Source organism: Podarcis vaucheri (assembly GCF_965113315.1).
Source record: "Podarcis vaucheri genome assembly, chromosome: 7".
NCBI classification, from domain to species: domain Eukaryota; kingdom Metazoa; phylum Chordata; class Lepidosauria; order Squamata; family Lacertidae; genus Podarcis; species Podarcis vaucheri.
The window spans coordinates 8,931,229-8,952,270 of record NC_138765.1 but is presented as its reverse complement, the minus strand read 5'-3'; the positions used below and the strand labels follow the sequence as shown (position 1 = coordinate 8,952,270).

Here is a 21,042-nt window from a genome sequence, read left to right as displayed (position 1 = left end):
CAAGAGGTCACTGTTGTACATGGAAATTGGACCGGTTAACCAAGGGCTCAAACCTCTCCTGGCTTACTTACAGAATGAAGTGGGGCTACTCCCCAAGAGTTGTTACCCCAGGGTAACAAACCCCTGTTCACTCAAATAAGAGTGTTTTGGTCACCCCCACCAAGCCACTGCTACTGGGATAATTTGCAGAGGGCTGAGTTTCTTTAGGGAGGGAATGACGATCAGCCCCATATGTACACACACTGGAGGTTGGGAAAACCACAACTTTTCTTACAATGAAACGAAAGTGAAATAGAGGCCTCTGATCTTGCCTCGCACATGTCAACTCCATGTGGACCAGTGCCGGATTTACGTATAAGCTAAACAAGCTATAGCTTAGGGCCCCACTCTGTTGGGGGCCCAAAAAAAAATCTAAAGGTAAAAACCCCCAGGATGTACATTTCCAAAACATAAGATAAAAAACAACTAAAATAAAACGACATACAGCAACAGTATTTTGTGTTGCAGAGACATCACCTTGCCAACAAAGGTCCATATAGTAAAAGCTATGTTTTCCCCAGTAGTGATGTATGGAAGTGAGAGCTGGACCATAAAGAAGGCTGATCGCTGAAGAATTTATGCTTTTGAATTATGGTGCTGGAGGAGACTCTTGAGAGTCCCATGGACTGCAAGAAGATCAAACCTCTCCATTCTGAAAGAAAACAGCCCCGAGTGCTCACTGGAAGGACAGATCCTGAAGCTGAGGCTCCAATACTTTGGCCACCTCATGAGAAGAGAAGACTCCCTAGGAAAGACCCTGATGTTGGGAAAGAGGGAGGGCACAAGGAGAAGGGGGCGACAGAGGACGAGATGGTTGGACAGTGTCCTAGAAGCTACTAGCATGAGTTTCACCAAATTGCGGGAGGCAGTGGAAGACAGGAGTGCCTGGCGTGCTCTGGTCTAGGGGGTCACAAAGAGTCGGACACGACTAAACAACAACAACATATATTCAACACACAAAAACCAGCGCCAGTTTGTTGTTGACAAAGGACAGCTGGACATGTAAAGGGCCCCATTACCTTCAGTAGCTGAGGGCCTCATCAAACCAAAATCTGGCCCTGATGTGGACTCTGATGCACACCTCCCCACCTGACACAAAAGTAAGCCAGCTGGAATAGCTCATTCGGTAGAGCATGAGACTTAAATCTTGAGATCGTGGGTTTGAGCCCCACATTGGGAGAAAGGGGGTGCATTGAAGGGGTTGGACTAGATGACCCTCGTGGTCCCTTCCAATTCTACGATTCTAACCCCGCTCTTCCTCATCCCTACTGCTGCCTCCAGAAAGCCAGGCCACTGCTGGGAAGGGATTGCTGCCCCTTGTCTTTGCTTCTCACAAGAACACCTTCCTTTCTTCTAGAACATGGGTAGGCAAACTAAGACCTGGGGGCCGGATCACCAATCACCTTCTACGGGACCGCCTCTCCTGGTATGTCCCACAGAGGAACTTACGATCTTCAAAGAAAAACATCTTGGAGGTCCCAGGCCACAGAGAGGTTAGGCTGGCCTTGACCAGAGCCAGAGCTTTTTCGGCTGTGGCCCCGATCTGGTGGAACGCTCTGTCACAAGAGACTAGGGCCCTGCGGGACTTGACATCTTTCCGCAGGGCCTGCAAGACAGAGCTATTCCGCCAAGCCTTTGGCCCGGGCACAGCCTGACTCCCTCCTTTGGCAATCTTCACAGAACTCTACCCAATGGTTGCCATCAATTTGATTTGAAGTAAATTTTTAATTAAATGATTTTAAAATGTTGTCTTATGTTTTTGTTGTTAGCTGACCTGAGCCCGGCTTCGGCTGGGGAGGGCGGGATATAAATAAAATTATTATTATTATTATTATTATTATTATTATTAAATCCAGCCCACGGATGGTCCAGGAATCAGCATGTTTTTACATGAGTAGAATGTGTCCTTTTATTTAAAATGCATCCCTGGGTTATTTGTGGGGCCTGTCTGGTGTTTTTACATGAGTAGAATGTGTGCTTTTATTTGTGGGGCACAGGAATTCGTTCATTTCCCCACCCCCAATATAGTCCGGCTCCCCACAAGGTCTGAGGAACAATGGACCGGCCCCCTGCTGAAAAAGTTTGCTGACCGCTGTTCTAGAACTACAAATCCTCTGTAAGATGGCCTTTAGGGGAAGGGTTGCAGAAGAACCCTGGTTTAATTCCCAACATCTCCAGTTAGTCTGCCACTGGTCCTTTGCAGGCTCTCCTCTCCCAACTCCCTCCAAGGCATGCAAAGTTTTTTTGGAAAGGGGACCCCTCGGGAGAAAGAGGGTTTGCAAAGGACTGGGTTGGAGCGAGTCTCTGTGGGCCTGGCCCAATATCATCCCGAAAGGGAGGGCGCCAGCTGCCTTCATGCAGCCAAAAGTCTTGCTCGATTTAGGCTCCAGGAATGTCTCTGTTGTTCTAAACTTAGCTCGGTGGAGACTGGCCAGTGGAAGGGGGGGCCGCTTCGGCAGCAGAGCCTGTGGCCCCGATCCCAGCATACCGCTCCTACTTTATATATAGATTTTGTTAGTTTTTTAACAATTTTCAACAGTAATTAAACATACTTTTACATATTACTCAATTTTTTTGACTTCCATCTGTCCTCTCTGAAAATTTCCCAATCTAATCTCTTGGTATGAATTTCTTATTTTCCCTATTACATTTCAAAATCATAACCAATCTCTCTTTTTCTACTTCGTAACACTTCGTATATTTCTCCTTACAAAACTTCTTGTAGTCCTACTAGCGTAATTTGTTGATTACAGTTGCTCTTCAAATAATTCATATACTTATTCCAATCTACTGTAAATCTCTGGTTTCAGGGAACCAGGCAAAAGGGCCTTCTTAGTAGTGGCACCCGCCCTGTGGAACGCCCTCCCGTCTGATGTCAAAGAGAACAACAACTACCAGACTTTTAGAAGACATCTGAAAGCAGCCCTGCTCAGGGAAGCTTTTAATGTTTAATAGGTTATTGTATTTTAGTGTTCTGTTGGAAGCCGCCCAGAGTGGCTGGGGAAACCCAGCCAGATGGGCGGGGTATAAATTATTATTATTATTATTATTATTATTATTATTATTATTATTATTCCTGATTTAGTTAATTCATTGGCCTTTTTTGTGGCTCTGCCTATCTGCAGAGGCTGCCAAGGTAGAGAAGACTATGGTGCCAATGGCAAGTGCTTTATGGCTGAGTTGCACCTCTAAACCTGTTCAGTGGCTCCATGGGTAGCTGATGTGGGGTCATCTGAAGGACTCCAGTTCCCATCATTCCCAGCCAGCATGCTCAGTGGTGAGGGTGTTGGGTAACCCTGCCCTAGACGTTTATTACAATTGTGGTGTCGTCAGAACTTGTGGCATTTGGGAGCTATGGGGGCTTCCAGACTGCCACGGTTTTCAGGTGGGGGCCAGCAACATCAACACCCCACCCACCCACCTGCAACAACAACAACAAAATATTGAAACAAATAGTGAAACAAATCAGAACGAGTGCTTCAGAAGCCGGTCGTAGATGGAGAGACACCCGAATTTCAGCTTTGTTTTTATTAATTTGATTTCTAATTCGTTCAAGTGGTCTACAAACCGCTTATACAGTTGTACCTTGGGTTAAGAACTTAATTTGTTCCGGAGGTCTATTCTTAACCTGAAACTGTTCTTAACCTGAAGCACCACTTTAGCTAATGGGGCCTCCCACTGCCATCACACCGCCGCTGCACAATTTCTGTTCTTATTCTGAAGCAAAGTTCTTAACCCAAGGTACTATTTCTGGGTTAGCAGAGTCTGTAACCTGAAGCGTCTGTAACCCGAGGTACCACTGTAAACCAAAATAATCTCTCCAAGCGGTGTACTGAAAAGACCACACAGGAAAGGTGAAAATCAGTTAAAACTAAAGAACCAGACTTTCTTCCTGGAAGAATAAAGGGGCGGGTGGGAAAATCTTTGCCAGGCACCGGAAATCGTTTTAACAGGAATGCCCAGTTCTGAGCCTGCTTGGTTTGGAAGAAAGTTCTGTTCCCAGTTTGTGGGGAGGGAACAGTCAAAAGAACTGGGGGTGCCTTTCACACACAAAAAACAGAGCTTTCCTTGCCCTTTCAGGGTCCAGGGTGGGGAATCAGGTGGAGTAGAGAGGTTCTGATCAAGGGGCAAGCTGTGTAATCCTGCTTGCCTGACGCTGGCTCCATCTTCCCTGTACCCCACCATCAGCTGTCAGGTTATAATGGAGCCTGGGTCCTAGGGAGACTGTAGTGGAGCTCTGTGGCTTGGGAAAGGGAGAGAGAGAGAGAAAGCAGGAGAGAGAGAGCTGAGAAGGGGTTAAAGAGGAGTCCAGCCTCTCGGCCTCGAACTCCATTCCTGGGGCCTTTAAATGGGCATGGGGTTGTTTGTGCCTGCGGCTGCTGCTGCAAATCCCTGGCACAGAGACATACCGGGCTGGGCTGGGCTGGGCAGGAAGGGCAGGGTGTGGGCAGGAGACGGGGGGGGGGGCTTTTCTGGGGTAAACTGAGCCAGGGGAGGCGGAGGGAGAGACAGGACTTTGGAAGTTGGCTCAGGAGAGCCCCTGCCAAAATTTGCGCAAGGTTTCTTTTTGCAGTGCGCAAAAGCGAAGGGAGACCCGGGTCTCGCACGTTTGTGGGGCCTGGACGCTAGGGGGAAAAGGTTGGGTGTGCTTGTGTGATTCAAGGGGAGAGCTGCTAGGGAGAGGGAGGGGGCGAGGGGTGTTTGTCCATGTGAGAGAGGGGGGGCAGGGGAGGAGCGTGGGTGTGTTTTCGGAGCACAGAAAAGGAGGAACAACGGTGCGCAAGGCAGCATAAAGGACGGGGACAGTGGCGTGCGCGAGGGACGAGAGCGCACAAGTCCGTGTGCGCCCGGCGAGAAAGACTGGCAGTTCGGACAGCCTGGGAGAGGGAAAAGTCTGGGAAAGTTTGTGCGGGGAGAAGGCTGGGTGCGAGACAGAGAGAAAGAGTCACGCGCGTCTCCAGCAGCTGCCAGACAGCTGCTCTCTCCATTCTGGACCACCCTGTGGACTTCTAGAAGCCGGGTTGATCGCCCAGGAAGGAGAAGACTGTGCCCCCCATGGGGCAGGGGGGTGCCCGCCTGGCATAGAGGACGCAAGCCAGGGCGGCTCCTGCCAGCCGTCCCTGGATGTGGCTGGAGGCACGGCAACCGCTGGGGTGCCCCTCGCCCCCGCCATGGCTGCTGAGGTGCGACTGAAGAAACTGGAGGAGCTAGTCCTGGACCGGAGCGCTGTGGGTCTGGAGACCTTGGTAGACCTTCTGCTCTGTGTGCACCACGAGCTGAGCACGTCGCCCCTGGCCCAGGAGAAGTACATCATGGAGTTTTTACAGTGGGGTGAGTCTGCCAGATCCTTGCCGGAACCCTTCCTATCCAGGCTTGCAAATAGCCACTGGCCCGGTAGCCAGATAGGGAAGCCTTTTCAAAGTAAAAAAAAAAGGGGGGGAGATAGTCTCCTCCTTTTTTCTGTTGTTGTGCCACCAGTGGCGTAGCGTAGGTTGTCAGCACCCGGGGCAAGGCAAGTAATTTGCGCCCCCTAACCCGTGGATTTGCACCCCCTGACCCGTGGATTTGCGCCCCCTAACCCTAACCCCCAGATGTTGCGCCCGGTGTGGCCGGCCCCCCCTGCACCCCCCACGCTACGCCACTGTGTGCCACAGCCTCCTTAGAGCTAGTAAAAATGGGCTTGTGGCTTTTTTTGCGGACATATTAGCTCAGCTTTCTTTACCTGTGCCCAGATCCCACAAGCTGCCCTTTAATACTGGAATCTGAAGCCCCTTTCTCTTTCCCAGTGACTATTTTACATTGCGCTTCCTGAATGTTCTCCTATAGTTGCCTTGTCGGTCTTTAGCAATGGTCTTATAAGGCAGGCTTTCCCCCTGTCGCTTGTCTCCAGCTAGAGTGATAGCCTGCCTCTGTTCCTGGATGTTCCACTTAGCTATTATGGTCAATAGCCATCGATAGACCTCCACTCCTCAATGGGTTTGTTAAACCCCATAAAGTGATTCCATATTACTGTTCCGGTTTTGTGGAAGGGGGGATACCGAGGCCCTGGAATCACACAATTTGCAGATTTGGCTACAAAACCAGTGTCTCCTATGGGCAGTGACACACCCACCCATGTCCATCTAAACTTGATTTGTTCTCTCGCCGCCCTGCCCGATTTAGAAACCTGGTTAGCTCCTGCACACTCTGTGCTGTTTCCTTTCCCCGCCTCCCCCAAACGGATCTTTCCCCTGTGCCTTGGTTTCCCTCTTGTCCCTACAGCTTCCCTCCTCCTTTGTGATGATCTCATCTTTGCTCCCTTGGGTTTGCCAGTGAGTAGAGCCACAGCTCATACTTTTAAGAACCTCCTGCAAGGAGTGGCCTCTGTATAGAGCTGTTATTGATACTAGTAACCCATGCCTGTCCCCTCACTTCCCACCCTAGGCTGGTGGTCGTCCTGCCGTCCAGGACCTCGAAGCCTTGTGAATCAGGTCCAACAGGATAGCTCAGCTGGTTAGAGCTGATGATCCGAAGGTTGCAGTTTCAATCCCCCATTGGGACAGCCGCAAATTCCTGCTTGGCAGGGGGTTGGACTAGATGACCCTCAGGGTCCCTTCCAACTCTGTTATTCTATGAAAACAGGCTAGCTCCTACCCCTGCTAGCGTAAGTTAAAAAGAGTTGGAGTAGGATTTGGGAGTCAAGGGTTCACATCTCAACTTGGCCCAAGAAGCTTGTTGGGAAATATTGGCTAGTGTCTCTCTCTGGATGGATCTACACACAGGAAAAAAAACCCAGCTATAAATAAGTCATAAATTAAATTGTTACAACAAAAGGGAAAAAAAACCCTATGTGAAATCTCATAGAAAAGTTTTGTGCTCTACAGCACCATCTGGTGTTGCATGTTTATAATGCATTTAAAACACTAAGCCAGTTTAAATTCCTTGGACGAAAGGCAGGATATAAATTTAAGAATACTGCCCCAGGCTCCTTAGGGAGGAATGCCAATTGAATGAGTAATATAAAAGAAACCCAGTAATAAATGAAATAGCGTGTTGAAGACCCCGAAAGGAAAAAAATTCGTTTGCGGTTGACAAGCTTTTCCTGGCTGGTTGCTTGCGGTTCCTTTCTTCCTCTCGTTGGTGGTGCTGGTGGGGTTGAGAAGTGTATTGATAAAAGATACATCAACAAATTGCACCCAGAAAGGCGTTTAGTTCCATTGCAGGGGGTTGGACTAGATGACCGTTTGGGTACCTTCCAGCTGTCCAGATTCTGTGATGAGAATCTCCTTTACACCAAACGGGGCATCTTCCCCCTGGGTGCCATCTGTACAGGGGTCCCTTTTAAAACATAAAATTTTTTGAAAAACCATTTAATCTATTGTGTGATGACACTTCTTCTTTGGCGATCCCTCATAGCCGATAAGATTGTCTTCCATAAACACGGTTTTAACAATGAGTCCGTAAGTAACTGTGGAGGCCAGTTCTGGACCCACACGTCCTTCCACAGTGGGGGCATTGGTTTCCAGGTGGGAGTTGATCACGGTGTGGATTTGCCAAGCATGCCTTCCTCTTCACATGTTTCTCCCTTGCGTCCTGAGTTCGAGTGTCTTCAAAGCCCATGACACCTTTGGTAAAGGCTGTTCTCCAACTGGAGTGCTCACAGGCCAGTGTTTCCCAGTTGTCAGTGTTTATACTACATTTTTTTTTAGATTTGCCTTGAGATAGTCTCTAAACCTCTTTTTGTTGACCACCAGCATTACCCGAATGAGGTGTGGAAGGCTGGATTTCTGCCTTTGATTTTTGTGGCTCCCCACACTCACGCCCAACGAAGGTTGCTTTTTCCCTTGCCTGGGAAGGCCACAGCAGGCCTCAGGACCTGCTCATCGTGTCCCTTGATTCTCATCAGCCCCACTGTGGCCAAAGATTAGTCCTGGAGGCACGATCTCTCAGAATCACAGATTTGGAGTTGGGAGTCGAAAGGGACCTCTCAGGGTCATCTAGTCCAGCCCGCCCCCGCAGTGCAGTTCTTCACTTTGAATTTCCCAGGTTTTTCACGCAGCGGATGCTTGCGTCTCATGCTTATTGGCTCTTGGTTGGGTTGCTAGTCGCATTTTTAGAGAATGGGCAAATCCCCTGCTTGTTTCCCGCCCCACATTTGGTGTTTCATTTAAGGTGCTTTAACCCCATGTCCAACTGCTTAGAGTTGCGTTTCAGCAGGAGCGGCAGAGAAGCTGCCCGCATAAATAAATAAATATAGAAATAGAAGCATTCGAGAGGGCAGGGAATGCAAGGCGCTGAGCTCGCAGTCGAACACACCAAAAGCCCACACCGTATCCTGCGTACAGTTCGCCTGCTGGGGAGAAACCAAGATATTCCAGCTCCCTTTGCTCTGATCTGTTTGTTGTGTGAGTGCCGGCCGGCAGGCCTTGAACAGCTGTGAATAACGTACGGTAATGGGATTTTCGCCTTTCTTTCCTTTGAAGTGTACAGAAGCTGGGGATAGGATGCTGTCTTCTTCTTTAAATAGAAGCAGGTTTAATACCAGTCTTATTCAGGGTGACGTGCCTTTTTAGGGTTTAGTTCTGGAAATCGGGTCGGTTCCTGGTGGATATCAGCACCTTGCGAACTGTTGCAGCTGGAAGTTGCGGGGAACGCATTTGTGCGCCAAGAAGAAACCATGAACTGCCCTCACCCCTTCCTGTGGCCACTTCTGCCATGCGTGAATAAATTTGAAAGCGGTTAGTCAGTGCAGTGTAGCAGTTTGGGTATCAGACTAGGACCTGGGGCAGTCTTCTCTCAGACCGGCCTACCTCGCAAGGTTGCAGTGGGGATGACTTGAGGAGGGGGAGATTTGTGTACATCACGCTTTGAGCTCCTTGGAGAAAGAAATGTGGAATATAATGGCAAATAATGAATCTTCAGGGATCAATCTAAAAGTTATTGCAGTTCAAGCATGCCTGGAATTTAAGTGTTTTGATCCAGGCACCCCCCCCCCTTCTGCTGAACCCAGGCGGGTAGATCTTACATGCAAAGGAGGTTCTAATTACTGAATAGCGAGAGAGGCACTTTGCACATGTCTAGGTGTCATCTTGCTCCTGTTTGGACAATTCCAGAGCTGAGCCCTGGCCCTGAACCACGTCTGTGTATGTGTGCGCGGAACGGAGCCCTCAAAGTCCTTGCTGACATTTTACGGACTCATAAAAAACCCTTTCAATAGCACGTGCCAGCGATCAGGAGTTCCCGGCTACATGTTTGTTTGTGTTTTGTGTTTTTTCTAAAATAAGGGGCTCTGGTCTTTGGAACTGCAAAGGGAACTTCCTGGAAAACGGCGAGCCGCCTTTGCAAAGAGGACTCTGGGCAGCGCGGTGGCCGTATTATTTGTTGTTCAGTTCTCTTGCAGTCTCTCGCAAGCTTTGTGTTAGCTTCAGCAGAAAGGGAGAGAGCGGACAAGGGAGGGTTGTGCAGGCTGTTCTGGCAGCTTCCTTTTCAACACCGCCGCCACAGCAAAGCACGCACGCCATCCCACCCCCTTGGCGGTGCACAGACTGCCTTTTGTGGACAAGATGGCATAGCCCTACCCCCTTTACCAGGGAGATCCGGCCGTGCGTGTTCCTGCGACGGCCGGGGCTCGTGTGAGATGTTGCTTGGGCCGCGGAGACTTTGCAAAACGCCATAAAAGGCTGCATGCTATGGACATGCACTCTCCATGTGCCCGTTTGGCTCCCTCGCGTCGTCTTCCTCGCCTCCTCCTCCTTCTCTCCCCCCCTCTCCCTGCTCCCCACTCCAACACCATGCTATTGGGGGGGGGGGCTCAGTTCCAGACCTAACACATGCTTGCAATCTCTGCTCATTTCTGTGCCATTAATTTCCTATCGTCGTGAGAATGGCACCAAACGGAGAGGGGTAGCTCATGCTGCAGAAGACAGAATCGGGATTCAAAATGACCTTAACATGTGGGAGAACTGGGCCCACCCAAGCTAATAAAATGAATTTCAGTAGAGACAAATGTAAGGTTTTGCACTTGGGCAGGGAGAACCAGATACGCAAATATAAGACAAGGGACACTTGGCTTACTAGCAGTTCATGCGAAAAGGATTTAGGGGTCTTGGTGGACCACAAGCTTAATATGAGTCAACAGTGTGATGCAGCAGCAAAAAAAGCAAATGCTATTCTAGGCTGTGGCTTCAACAGAAGTCTAGTGTCTAGAGATCAAGGGAAGTTATAAAGGTAAAGGACTCCTGACAGTTAAGTCCAGTCGCGGACAACTCTGGGGCTGCGGCGCTCATCTCACTTTATTGGCCGAGGGAGCCGGCGTACAGCTTCCAGGTCATGTGGCCAGAATGACTAAGCCGTTTCTGGCGAACCAGAGCAGCGCACGGAAATGCCGTTTACCTTCCTGCTGGAGCGGTACCTATTTATCTACTTGCACTTGCTTTCAAACTGCTAGGTTGGCAGGAGCAGGGACCGAGCAACGGGAGCTCACCCCATCATGGGGATTCGAACCGCCGGCCTTCTGATAAGCAAGCCCTAGGCTCTGTGGTTTAGACCACAGCGCCACCCGCATCCCACAAGGGAAGTAATAGTGCCACTCTATTCTGCCATGGCCAGACCACACCTGGAATACTGTGTCCGATTTGGGGCACCAAAATTTAAGAAGGATGTTGACAAGCTGGAAGGTGGGCAGTGGAGGGCAACCAAAATGATCAAGGGTCTGGAAACCAAGCCTGATGAGGAATGGTTGAGAGAGTTGGGCATGCTTAGCCTGGAAAAGAGGAGACTGAGAGGAGATATGAGAGCCATCTTCACATACAGTGGTACCTCGGGTTAAGAACTTAATTCGTTCAGGAGGTCCGTTCTTAACCTGAAGAACCACTTTAGCTAATGGGGCCTCCCGCTGCAGCCACCATGCGATTTCTGTTCTCATCCTGAAGCAAAGTTCTCAACCCGAGGTACTATTTCTGGGTTAGCGGAGTCTGTAGCCAGAAGCGTCTGTAACCTGAGGTACCACTGTATCTCAAGGACTGTCATATGGAAGAGGGAACAAGTTTGTTTTCTCCGGGTCTGGAGGGTAGGACTTGAACAAGAAAGGAGATTCTGGGTAAACATCAGGAAGAACTTTCTGACAGTAAGAGCTGTTTGATAGTAGGTTTCTGTCGAGAGGCGGTGGACCTTCCTTGGCGGTTTTTAAGCAGAGGTTGGATAGATTAGGCTGATCGCCGAAGAATTGATGCTTTTGAATTCTGGTGCTGGAGGAGACTCTTGAGAGTCCCATGGACTGCAAGAAGATCAAACCGATACATTCTTAAGGAAATCAGCCCATAGTGCTCACTGGAAGGACAGATTCTGAAATCTGTCCAGGCAAGGACTCCCTGGAAAAGACCCTGATGTTGGGAAAGATGGAGGGCACAAGGAGAAGGGGACGACAGAGGACGAGATGGTGGGACAGTGTTCTGGAAGCTACCAGCATGAGTCTGACCAAACTGCGGGAGGCAGTGGAAGACAGGAGGGCCTGGCGTGCTCTGGTCCAGGGGGTCACGAAGAGCCGGACACGACTAAACAACTAAACAACAAAAACAGGGAGCTTCCTTATATAGGTTACAGACGCTTCAGGTTACAGACGCTTCAGGTTACAGACTCTGCTAACCCAAAAATAGTACCTCGGTTTAAGAACTTTGCTTCAGGACGAGAACAGAAATCGTTCTCCCGTGGCAGCAGGAGGCCCCTTTAGCTAAAGTCTGTTTCAGGTTAAGAACAGTTTCAGGTTAGGAACGGACCTCCGGAATGAATTAACTACTTAATCAGAGGTACCACTGTAACCGGGTCCTATTTGGGGAATACCGAATTCAGCCTCGACCACACTGACCGGCAGTAGCTCTCCAGTAGATGCCATGGGGGGGACTGAACCTGAGATTTGCATGCAAAAGACGATGCTCTAACCACTGAGCTATGGCCCTGCCTCAGCAAATGACCAACTCTGTAGGATACGGAAGGCCAGCAAGCTGCCTGTTATGTATGTGATTATATTTTTGCTGCCCTTGGTTTGGGGTGGGAATTATTAGGATTTTCTGAAGCAGGATTAAAAGTTCGAGGAGGGTGGAAGGGTTTCTAAAAAAGCAAGAAGGTTAGTACAGTACAGTGATACCTCAGGTTACATATGCTTCAGGTTACAGACTCCGCTAACCCAGAAAAAGTGCTTCAGGTTAAGAACTTTGCTTCAGGATGAGAACAGAAATCGTGCTCTGGCGGTGTGGCGGCAGCAGGAGGCCCCATTAGCTAAAGTGATGCTTCAGGTTAAGAACAGTTTCAGGTTAAGAATGGACCTCCAGAACAAATTAAGTACTTAACCCGAGGTACCACTGTAGCATAATCCCAGTGCTTTTTTTCTTAAAAAAATGTTTAGGGGTACTCTCATTTTGACTCAAGAAAATCACCATTTTATAGTTTGAACCGGGGGAAATAAATACAGTAAATGGACAGAAGTACAAGATTCAAAAAATGTTTAGGGGTATGCGTACCCCTGCGTCCTCCCAGGAAAAAAGCACTGGGGAATCCTATGTATGTTTAGTAAACCCCACAGATTTCAAGGCATGAATCTTTAGCCAAACGTCGGACGCAAAGCCACGACTCTGAGATTAAGCGTCGCAGGTGCTCTCTCTCTCTAACTGAGGGACCTTTGGGTATATATTGTAGAACTGTAGAATCCATCAACCTTTGCTGCCAGGGGATCGGCTGCGGTTGTCGATTGGCTGAAAGCACTCTGCACGTGCTCTGGAGCACCCTCTCTGGCGGCGTTTCTGCAAAAACCCCGTGGCTGAGGCCCGGCACGGAAACGGTTTCTGAGTGCAAGCCCCACCTTTGGGCTTCGGCAAGCTTTCGTCCTGGAAAAGTTTCCATGCACAGGAATTCCACAAACACACACACACACACAAAAAAACCCTCTGTTCTCCCGTCCTAGTATGCAAGAGAGTCTCCGAGGGCCCTGCTTGGAATCTGAGAATTGCTGCAAGCCCCGATTCCCAACCCATCATCTCCTGCCCGAAATAGGAAGCCACCGAAAAGGGAGCAAAGCAACTGGTTTCGGACAGAATCTGACAAATGCCCCAGGGCAGCTTGGAAAGAAGCATCTCTCTCTTTCTCACCCCCCCCACCGCCCTCCTAGATGGAGGGTTGGGGTTTGTTTTGGGGGGGGGGCGTCTTTTTTTTAACTACCCAAAAATATCAAGCCATCGGATCTGTTGTGTGTGCAGCTTTCCACTGTAGGAGACAGAGCGAGGTCTTTATAGGTCGCAGCTAACAGATTCACAGACACCGCATCCACCTATCCAATTATCTGGGGGCTGCTCAGCTGTTTGTGTGAAACCACTCTTGCAGTTTCCAGTTGGAACTCACTGCCTCTTGATTTCAGGTCGGGCTCTTTCACCTTTCTCTTTTTGGGCACCTGGAAAAACCACTTTGCTTTGGACCAGATGTTTAAAAAGTCAATGCAAGTTTCCATCTGTTTATAGTCCGTTGTTATTTTGGCTTTTTGAACATCTCACGCTATAATAATAATAATAATAATAATAATAATAATAATAATAATAATAATAATTTTTTATATCCCGCCCTCCCCAGCCGAAGCCGGGCTCAGGGCGGCTAACAACAATAAAACAGTACAAAAGTACAACACTCTAAAATCATTCATTATAAAATTAATTAATTCAAGCCGCTGGCAACCATTGGGCCAGAGCTCTGCGAAGATTGCCGAGGGAGGGAGTCAGGCTGTGCCCTGGCCAAAGGCCTGGTGGAACAGCTCTGTCTTGCAGGCCCTGCGGAAAGATGTCAAGTCCCGCTATTGCTGCTAGTTCTTCCAATTGATAATTTTATCGTTTTTGTAAACCTGCCTTGAGGTTTTTTGGTTTTATTTTGGTTTTACTGCCAAGCAGCGTATAATAATAATAATAATAATAATAATAATAATAATAATAATATATTTATACCCCGCCCATCTGGCTGAGTTTCCCCAGCCACTCTGGGCGGCTCCCAATCAAGTGTTAAAAACAGTACAGCTTTAAATATTAAAAACTTCCCTGAACAGGGCTGCCTTCAGATGTCTTTTAAAGAGAAGATAGCTGCTTATTTCCTTCACATCTGAAGGGAGGGTGTTCCACAGGGCGGGCGCCACCACCGAGAAGGCCCTCTGCCTGGTTCCCTGTAACCTCACTTCTCACAGTGGGGGAACCGCCAGAAGGCCCTCGGCGCTGGACCTCAGTGTCTGGGCTGAACAATGGGGGTGGAGACGCTCCTTCAGGTATACAGGATTCTCAGGCCGCAGTCAGATTCTCAGGCCGCAGTCAGAGGTAACTGGCCATTCTCCAGGCATTCGGCTTGAGATCCTGGTTGACCTCCCTGTCTGCGTCTCCCGGCAGGATACAGGTGAGGTCACTATCTGCGATCCCACTCAGCGTGAGAAGGACACACCAACTCCTCCCTCCTCCCTGCTTCCCTCAGGGAGGGGAAAAGAGACAGACAGAAATCTATTTACATGTCTTTATTTCTGTCATTGCAGCAGTACAGAGAAACGTGTCTGCACTCTCCAGTCTCCTACAGTAGAGTGAGAATTACTCCACCCCTGTACTTCCAGTACAGGTCAGATGACACTCTGAGCTAACATCCGGTGCTCAGTACAGTGAATAGACTGCCCCTTTGTTTCCCTGGTACAGTCCCAAACATCAACATACCGAGAAGGCCCTCTGTCTGGTTCCCTGTAACCTCACTTCTCGCAATGAGGGAACCGCCAGAAGGCCCTCTGCGGTATATATTTTATGGAAGAAAATACAAATAAACAAAGCATCCCAGGCTCAGTCTGGGCCTGAGATAAGAATCCCTGTCTAGAAACTTGGAGAGCAGCTGCCAGTCAGTGCAGGCAATGCTGAGCCAAATGGACCAATGGTCTGATTTCACCCATTCCCCCCCCCCATAACCCATTGCCAACCTGGTGCCCTCTGGGTTCTCAAAGCTGACCATGGCTCAGTTCCAGGGTGTGATTCCTGGCATCTATAGCCATACAGGATCTTGGGTAACAGGCAACAGGAAAGACCTGTACATGGGACTGCGTGGAAAGCTGCTGTCGGTCAGAGTCTGTAATCCTTGGCTAGATGAATAATAGACTCATAGAACTGTAGTGTTGGAAGAGACCACAAGGGTCATTTGGCCAAACACACAGCAGTGCAGGAATCATAGGTAATTGTTGTCTAGTCATGTCCAACTCTTCGTGACCCCATGGACCAGAGCACGCCAGGCACTCCTGTCTTCCACTGCCTCCCGCAGTTTGGTCAAACTCATGCTGGTAGCTTCGAGAACACTGTCCCACCATCTCGTCCTCTGTTGTCCCCTTCTCCTTGTGCCCTCCATCTTTCCCAACATCAGGGTCTTTTCCAGGGAGTCTTCTCTTCTCATGAGGTGGCCAAAGTATTGGAGCCTCAGCTTCACGATCTGTCCTTCCAGTGAGCACTCAGGGCTGATTTCCCTAAGAATGGAGAGGTTATAATAATAATAATAATAATAATAATAATAATTTATTATTTATACCCCGCCCATCTGGCTGGGCCTCCCCAGCCACTCTGGGCGGCTTCCATAAAAACCAAAAATACAATAAAATATCACACGTTAAAAACTTCCCTGAACAGGGCTGCCTTAAGATGTCTCCTGAATGTCAGGTAGTTGTTTATCGCCTTGACATCTGCTGGAAGGGTGTTCCACAGGGCGGGCGCCACTACCGAGAAGGCCCTCTGCCTGGTTCCCTGTAGCTTTGCTTCTCGCAATGAGGGAACCGCCAGAAGGCCCTCGGCGCTGGACCTCAGCGTCCGGGCAGAATGATGGGGGTGGAGACGCTCCTTCAGGTATACTGGACCGAGGCCGTTTAGGGCTTTAAAGGTCAGCACCAACACTTTGAATTGTGCTCGGAAACGTACTGGGAGCCAATGCAGGTCTTTCAAGACCGGTGTTATATGGTCTCGGCGGCCGCTCCCAGTCACCAGTCTAGCTGCCGCATTCTGGATTAGTTGTAGTTTCCGAGTCACCTTCAAAGGTAGCCCCACGTAGAGTGCATTGCAGTAGTCCAAGCGGGAGATAACCAGAGCATGCACCACTCTCGCGAGACAGTCCGCAGGCAGATAGGGTCTCAGCCTACGTACCAGATGGAGCTGGTAAACAGCTGCCCTGGACACAGATTTGACCTGTGCCTCCATGGACAGCTGTGAGTCCAAAGGTTAGATCTTCTTGCAGTCCATGGGACTCTCAAGAGTCTCCTCCAGCACCTAATTCAAAAGCATCAATTCCAAGGACTGCAAACTTTCATTGGTTGATCAGTACAATAAACTGATTGGCCTTTTAAACTGCATAGAAAGACATGGTGCCCCAGGTCATTGATTTCAACATCAACAGAAGTATAGTGTCCGGATCAAGGGAAGGAATAGTTGCCACTGTATTCTGCCTTGGTCAGAGCACACTTGGAATACTATGCCCAGTTCTGGACGCCAACAATCTAAGAAGGATATTGACAAGCTGGAAGGTGCGCAGAGGAGGGCGACCAAGATGATCAGGGGTCTGGAAACCAAGCCTGATGAAAAACAGTGGAGGAACTTGGGTTCCTTTTAGCCTGGGAAAGAGGAGACCAGGAGGAAATATGACAGCCGTCTTCAAATATCTTGAGGGCTGTCACATGGGAAATGGAACAAGTTTGCTTGTGTGTGGTGTAGAGCCAGTGTGGTGTAGTGGTTAAGAGCGGTAGTCTCGTAATCTGGGGAACCGGGTTCGATTCCCCGCTCCTCCACATGCAGCTGCTGGGTGACCTCAGGCGAGTCACACTTCTCTCTCAGCCCCACTCACCTCACAGATACAGATAGGTAGCCGTGTTGGTCTGCCATAGTCAAAATAAAAAAATTCCTTCCAGTAGCACCTTAAAGACCAACTAAGTTAGTTCTTGGTATGAGCTTTCGTGTGCATGCACACTTCTTCAGATACACTGAAACAGAAGTTGCCAGATCCTTCTATATAGTGAGAAGGTGGGGAGGGGTATTACTCAGAAGGGTGGTGGGAATGGGAGATTGGCAGATAGCTGAGATGAGCCTATCTGCCATCATCTCAGCTATCTGCCAATCATCTCAGCTATCTGCCAATCCCCCATTCCCACCACCCTTCTGAGTAATACCCCTCCCCACCTTCTCACTATATAGAAGGATCTGGCAATTTCTGTTTCAGTGTATCTGAAGAAGTGTGCATGCACACGAAAGCTCATACCAAGAACTAACTTAGTTGGTCTTTAAGGTGCTACTGGAAGGAATTTTTTTATTTTCACCTCACAGAGTGTTTGTTGTGGGGGAGGAAGGGAAAGGAGAATGTTAGCCGTTTTGAGACTCCTTAAAGGGAGTGAAAGGCGGTATATCAAATCCAAACTCTTCTTCCTCTTCTTCTTCTTCTTTCTCCTGCTTGGGAGGGTAGGACTCGAACCAAAGGCTTCAGGCTACAAGAAAGCATAACTTTCTGACAGCAAGAGCCGTTCGACAGGGAAATGGACTCCCTCAGGAGATTGTGGACTCCCCTTCCTTGGTGGTTACATATATATGTGTGTGTGTGTAATTAGTTTTTTAACATACCATTTTCAACAATTATTAAACATACTTTTATATCTTATACAATCTTTTTTGACTTCCATCAATCATATCTGAAAATTTTCCACTCTTATCACTTAATTGACATTTCTTACTTTCACTATAGGCACGCGGGTGGCGCTGTGGGTTAAGCCTAGGGCTTGCCGATCAGAAGGTCGGCGGTTTGAATCCCCGCGACGGGGTGAGCTCCTGTTGCTCGATTCCTGCTCCTGCCAACCTAGCAGTTCAAAAGCACATCAAAGTGCAAGTAGATAAATAGGTACCGCTCCGGCGGGAAGGTAAACGGTGTTTCCGTGCGCTGCTCTGGTTCCCAGAAGCAGCTTAGTCATGCTGGCCACATGACCCGGAAGCTGTACGCCGGCTCCCTCGGCCAATAAAGCGAGATGAGCACCGCAACTCCAGAGTCGTCCGCGACTGGACCTAATGGTCAGGGGTCCCTTTACCTTCACCTAGAATCATAGAATCATAGAATCATAGAATCATAGAGTTGGAAGAGACCACAAGGGCCATCGAGTCCAACCCCCTGCCAAGCAGGAAACACCATCAGAGCACTCCTGACATATGGTTGTCAAGCCTCTGCTTAAAGACCTCCAAAGAAGGAGAATCCACCACACTCCTTGGCAGCAAATTCCACTGTCGAACAGCTCTCACTGTCAGGAAGTTCTTCCTAATGTTTAGGTGGAATCTTCTTTCTTGTAGTTTGGATCCATTGCTCCGTGTCCGCTTCTCCGGAGCAGCAGAAAACAACCTTTCTCCCTCCTCCATGTGACATCCTTTTATATATTTGAACATGGCTATCATATCACCCCTTAACCTCCTCTTCTCCAGGCTAAACATGCCCAGCTCCCTTAGCCGTTCCTCATAAGGCATCGTTTCCAGGCCTTTGACCATTTTGGTTGCCCTCCTCTGGACACGTTCCAGTTTGTCAGTGTCCTTCTTGAATTGTGGTGCCCAGAACTGGACACAGTACTCCAGGTGTGGTCTGACCAGAGCAGAATACAGTGGCACTATTACTTCCCTTGATCTAGATGCTATACTCCTATTGATGCAGCCCAGAATTGCATTGGCTTTTTTAGCTGCCGCGTCACACTGTTGGCTCATGTCAAGTTTGTGGTCAACCAAGACTCCTAGATCCTTTTCACATGTACTGCTCTCAAGCCAGGTGTCACCCATCTTGTATTTGTGCCTCTCATTTTTTTTGCCCAAGTGAAATACTTTACATTTCTCCCTGTTAAAATTCATCTTGTTTATTTTTGCCCACTTCTCTAATCTGTCAAGGTCGTTTTGAAGTGTGATCCTGTCCTGTAAAAAGTGATACCTTTTTACTTTCACTATTACATTTAAATATCATAACTAATATCTCTCTTCTTTGCAATATTTCATATATTTCTCCTTAGCGTAACTTGTTCATTACAGTTGCTCTTCAAGTAATTCGTATATTTCTTCCAATCTTCTGTAAATACCTGGTCCCGCAGGTTTCAAATCCTTCCTGTCGTTTTATCCAATTCTGTGTAGTCCATTCATTTTGTCTGCCATTCTTCTTTCGTTGGTATTCCTTGGTGGTTTCCAAGCAGAGATTGGACGGCCACCTGTCATGGATGCTTTAGCTGAGATTCCCGCATTGCAGGGGGTTGGGCTAGATGACCCTCGGGGTCCCTTCCACGAATTCATGATTTTTTGAAGTAAATTAATCCCGGGCCATTTGTTCTCAAAGGGGGTTGTCCAACCCACCCCAAACGTCACTGGGCAAGGTTGGCTTGGCAGGAGGAGATGCCAGTTGTGCCCTGGGCCTTGTGCCACGAGGCAGTTGGCCGTGCCTGGAATTTGACAGTGCTTCTCCTCACAGAGCATGGAGGGGTGGCGGTCGAGGACAGGGACGTAAAACATCCTAAAAATTTTTAGAAGCCGGCCTAGAGAGGGAAAAGTGATACGGAATGCAACACATCTGCAAGAGCAAGAGAGATCTGTCGTTTTCAGTACAGTGGTACCTCAGGTTAAGTACTTGATTTGTTCCGGAGGTCTGTACTTAACCTCAAACTGTTCTTAACCTGAAGCACCACTTTAGCTAATGGGGCCTCCTGCTGCCGCTGCGCCGCCAGAGCACGATTTCTGTTCTTATCCTGAAGCACTATTTCTGGGTTAGTGGAGTCTGTAACCTGAAGCGTGAGGTGAGTGGGGCTGAGAGACTTCAAAGAAATATGACTGGCCCAAGGTCACCCAGCAGCTGCAGGTGGAGGAGCAGAGACGCGAACCCGGTTCCCCAGATTACGAGCCCACCGCTCTTAACCACTACACCACACTGGCTCTCTTGATTTCTGCCATGGATTTATTCAGGCTGGAAACATCTTTTCTCAGGGGAAGGAGAACCCGAGACAAATCCTATTATGATTCTCTGTGGACTGATGAGACGAACACTTGGGTCTTGATGGCTTCATCCCACATCTCCGGTCTGTCCACCTCATCCCCTACTTTGGGACACCATTGCTGTTTATTGCAGGTCCAGGCAGCCTGACTGGCCTTCAGTAGGCAGAGAGGGAGAAATCCACAAACCAAGGGGACCTGCTTTGTTCTTTCCTTCCTTCCTTCCTTTTACGCACATCAGGGATGCCCAGTTTGGAAGAACTGTTCTGCGTTGGATCAAAAGTGTTTGCTGTTTTAATTGCAGGGCAAAATAGAATGGCTGGCAAAGCTGCCATCTTGAGCCAATGTTGTCACCAGACACCCCCAATAGTGCTTTATTGCGGGGGCACAAGATCTAACCAACTTTCAGCAACCAAAATGCCAGTTGCTAGTCTCAGGTTGGTGTTTTTAAAGTGAACCTAAGAACATAACATAAAGGGACATGGGTGGCGCTGTGGGTTAAACCACAGAGCCTAGGACTTGCCGATCAGAAGGTTGGTGGTTTGAATCCCCGCGACGGGGTGAGCTCCCGTTGCTCAGTCCCTGCTCCTGCCAACCTAGCAGTTCGAAAGCACATCAAAGTGCAAGTAGATAAATAGGTACCACTCCGGCGGGAAGGTAAACGGCATTTCCGTGCGCTGTTCTGGTTCGCCAGAAGCGGCTTAGTCATGCTGGCCACATGACCCAGAAGTTGTACGCCGGCTCCCTCGGCCAATAAAGCGAGATGAGCGCCGCAACCCTAGAGTCGGTCACGACTGGACCTAATGGTCAGGGGTCCCTTTACCTTACTGGCATGTGGCTACTAGTCACCTGGGTTTTTGCATCCCTGAGATGAGAAGATGATTTGTAAGCTAGAACTTCATTTATTGACCCCCGATTGCCTGCTAGTTTGATTTGCATTAACTGCGTGATCAAACTGATCTAACCCCTTTGCAGTCTGGAGGTCTTTCATACTGTGTGCTGGTCACTGGCA

General features: G+C 48.9%; 1 protein-coding gene across 5 annotated transcripts in view; it reads left to right on the top strand.

Moving 5' to 3' along the window:
- The first annotated feature begins 5,063 nt into the window (after positions 1 to 5,063).
- The window catches only part of DMPK (DM1 protein kinase), a 54,082-nt gene continuing 38,103 nt past the window's right edge, over positions 5,064 to 21,042 (top strand). For all 5 annotated transcript variants that reach the window (XM_082231107.1, XM_082231109.1, XM_082231108.1 and 2 more), the window contains exon 1: positions 5,064 to 5,370. In XM_082231107.1, the coding sequence (XP_082087233.1) occupies positions 5,211 to 5,370 (160 nt within the window). In that variant the 5' untranslated portion in view covers positions 5,064 to 5,210. The remainder of the gene's footprint in view (positions 5,371 to 21,042) is intronic.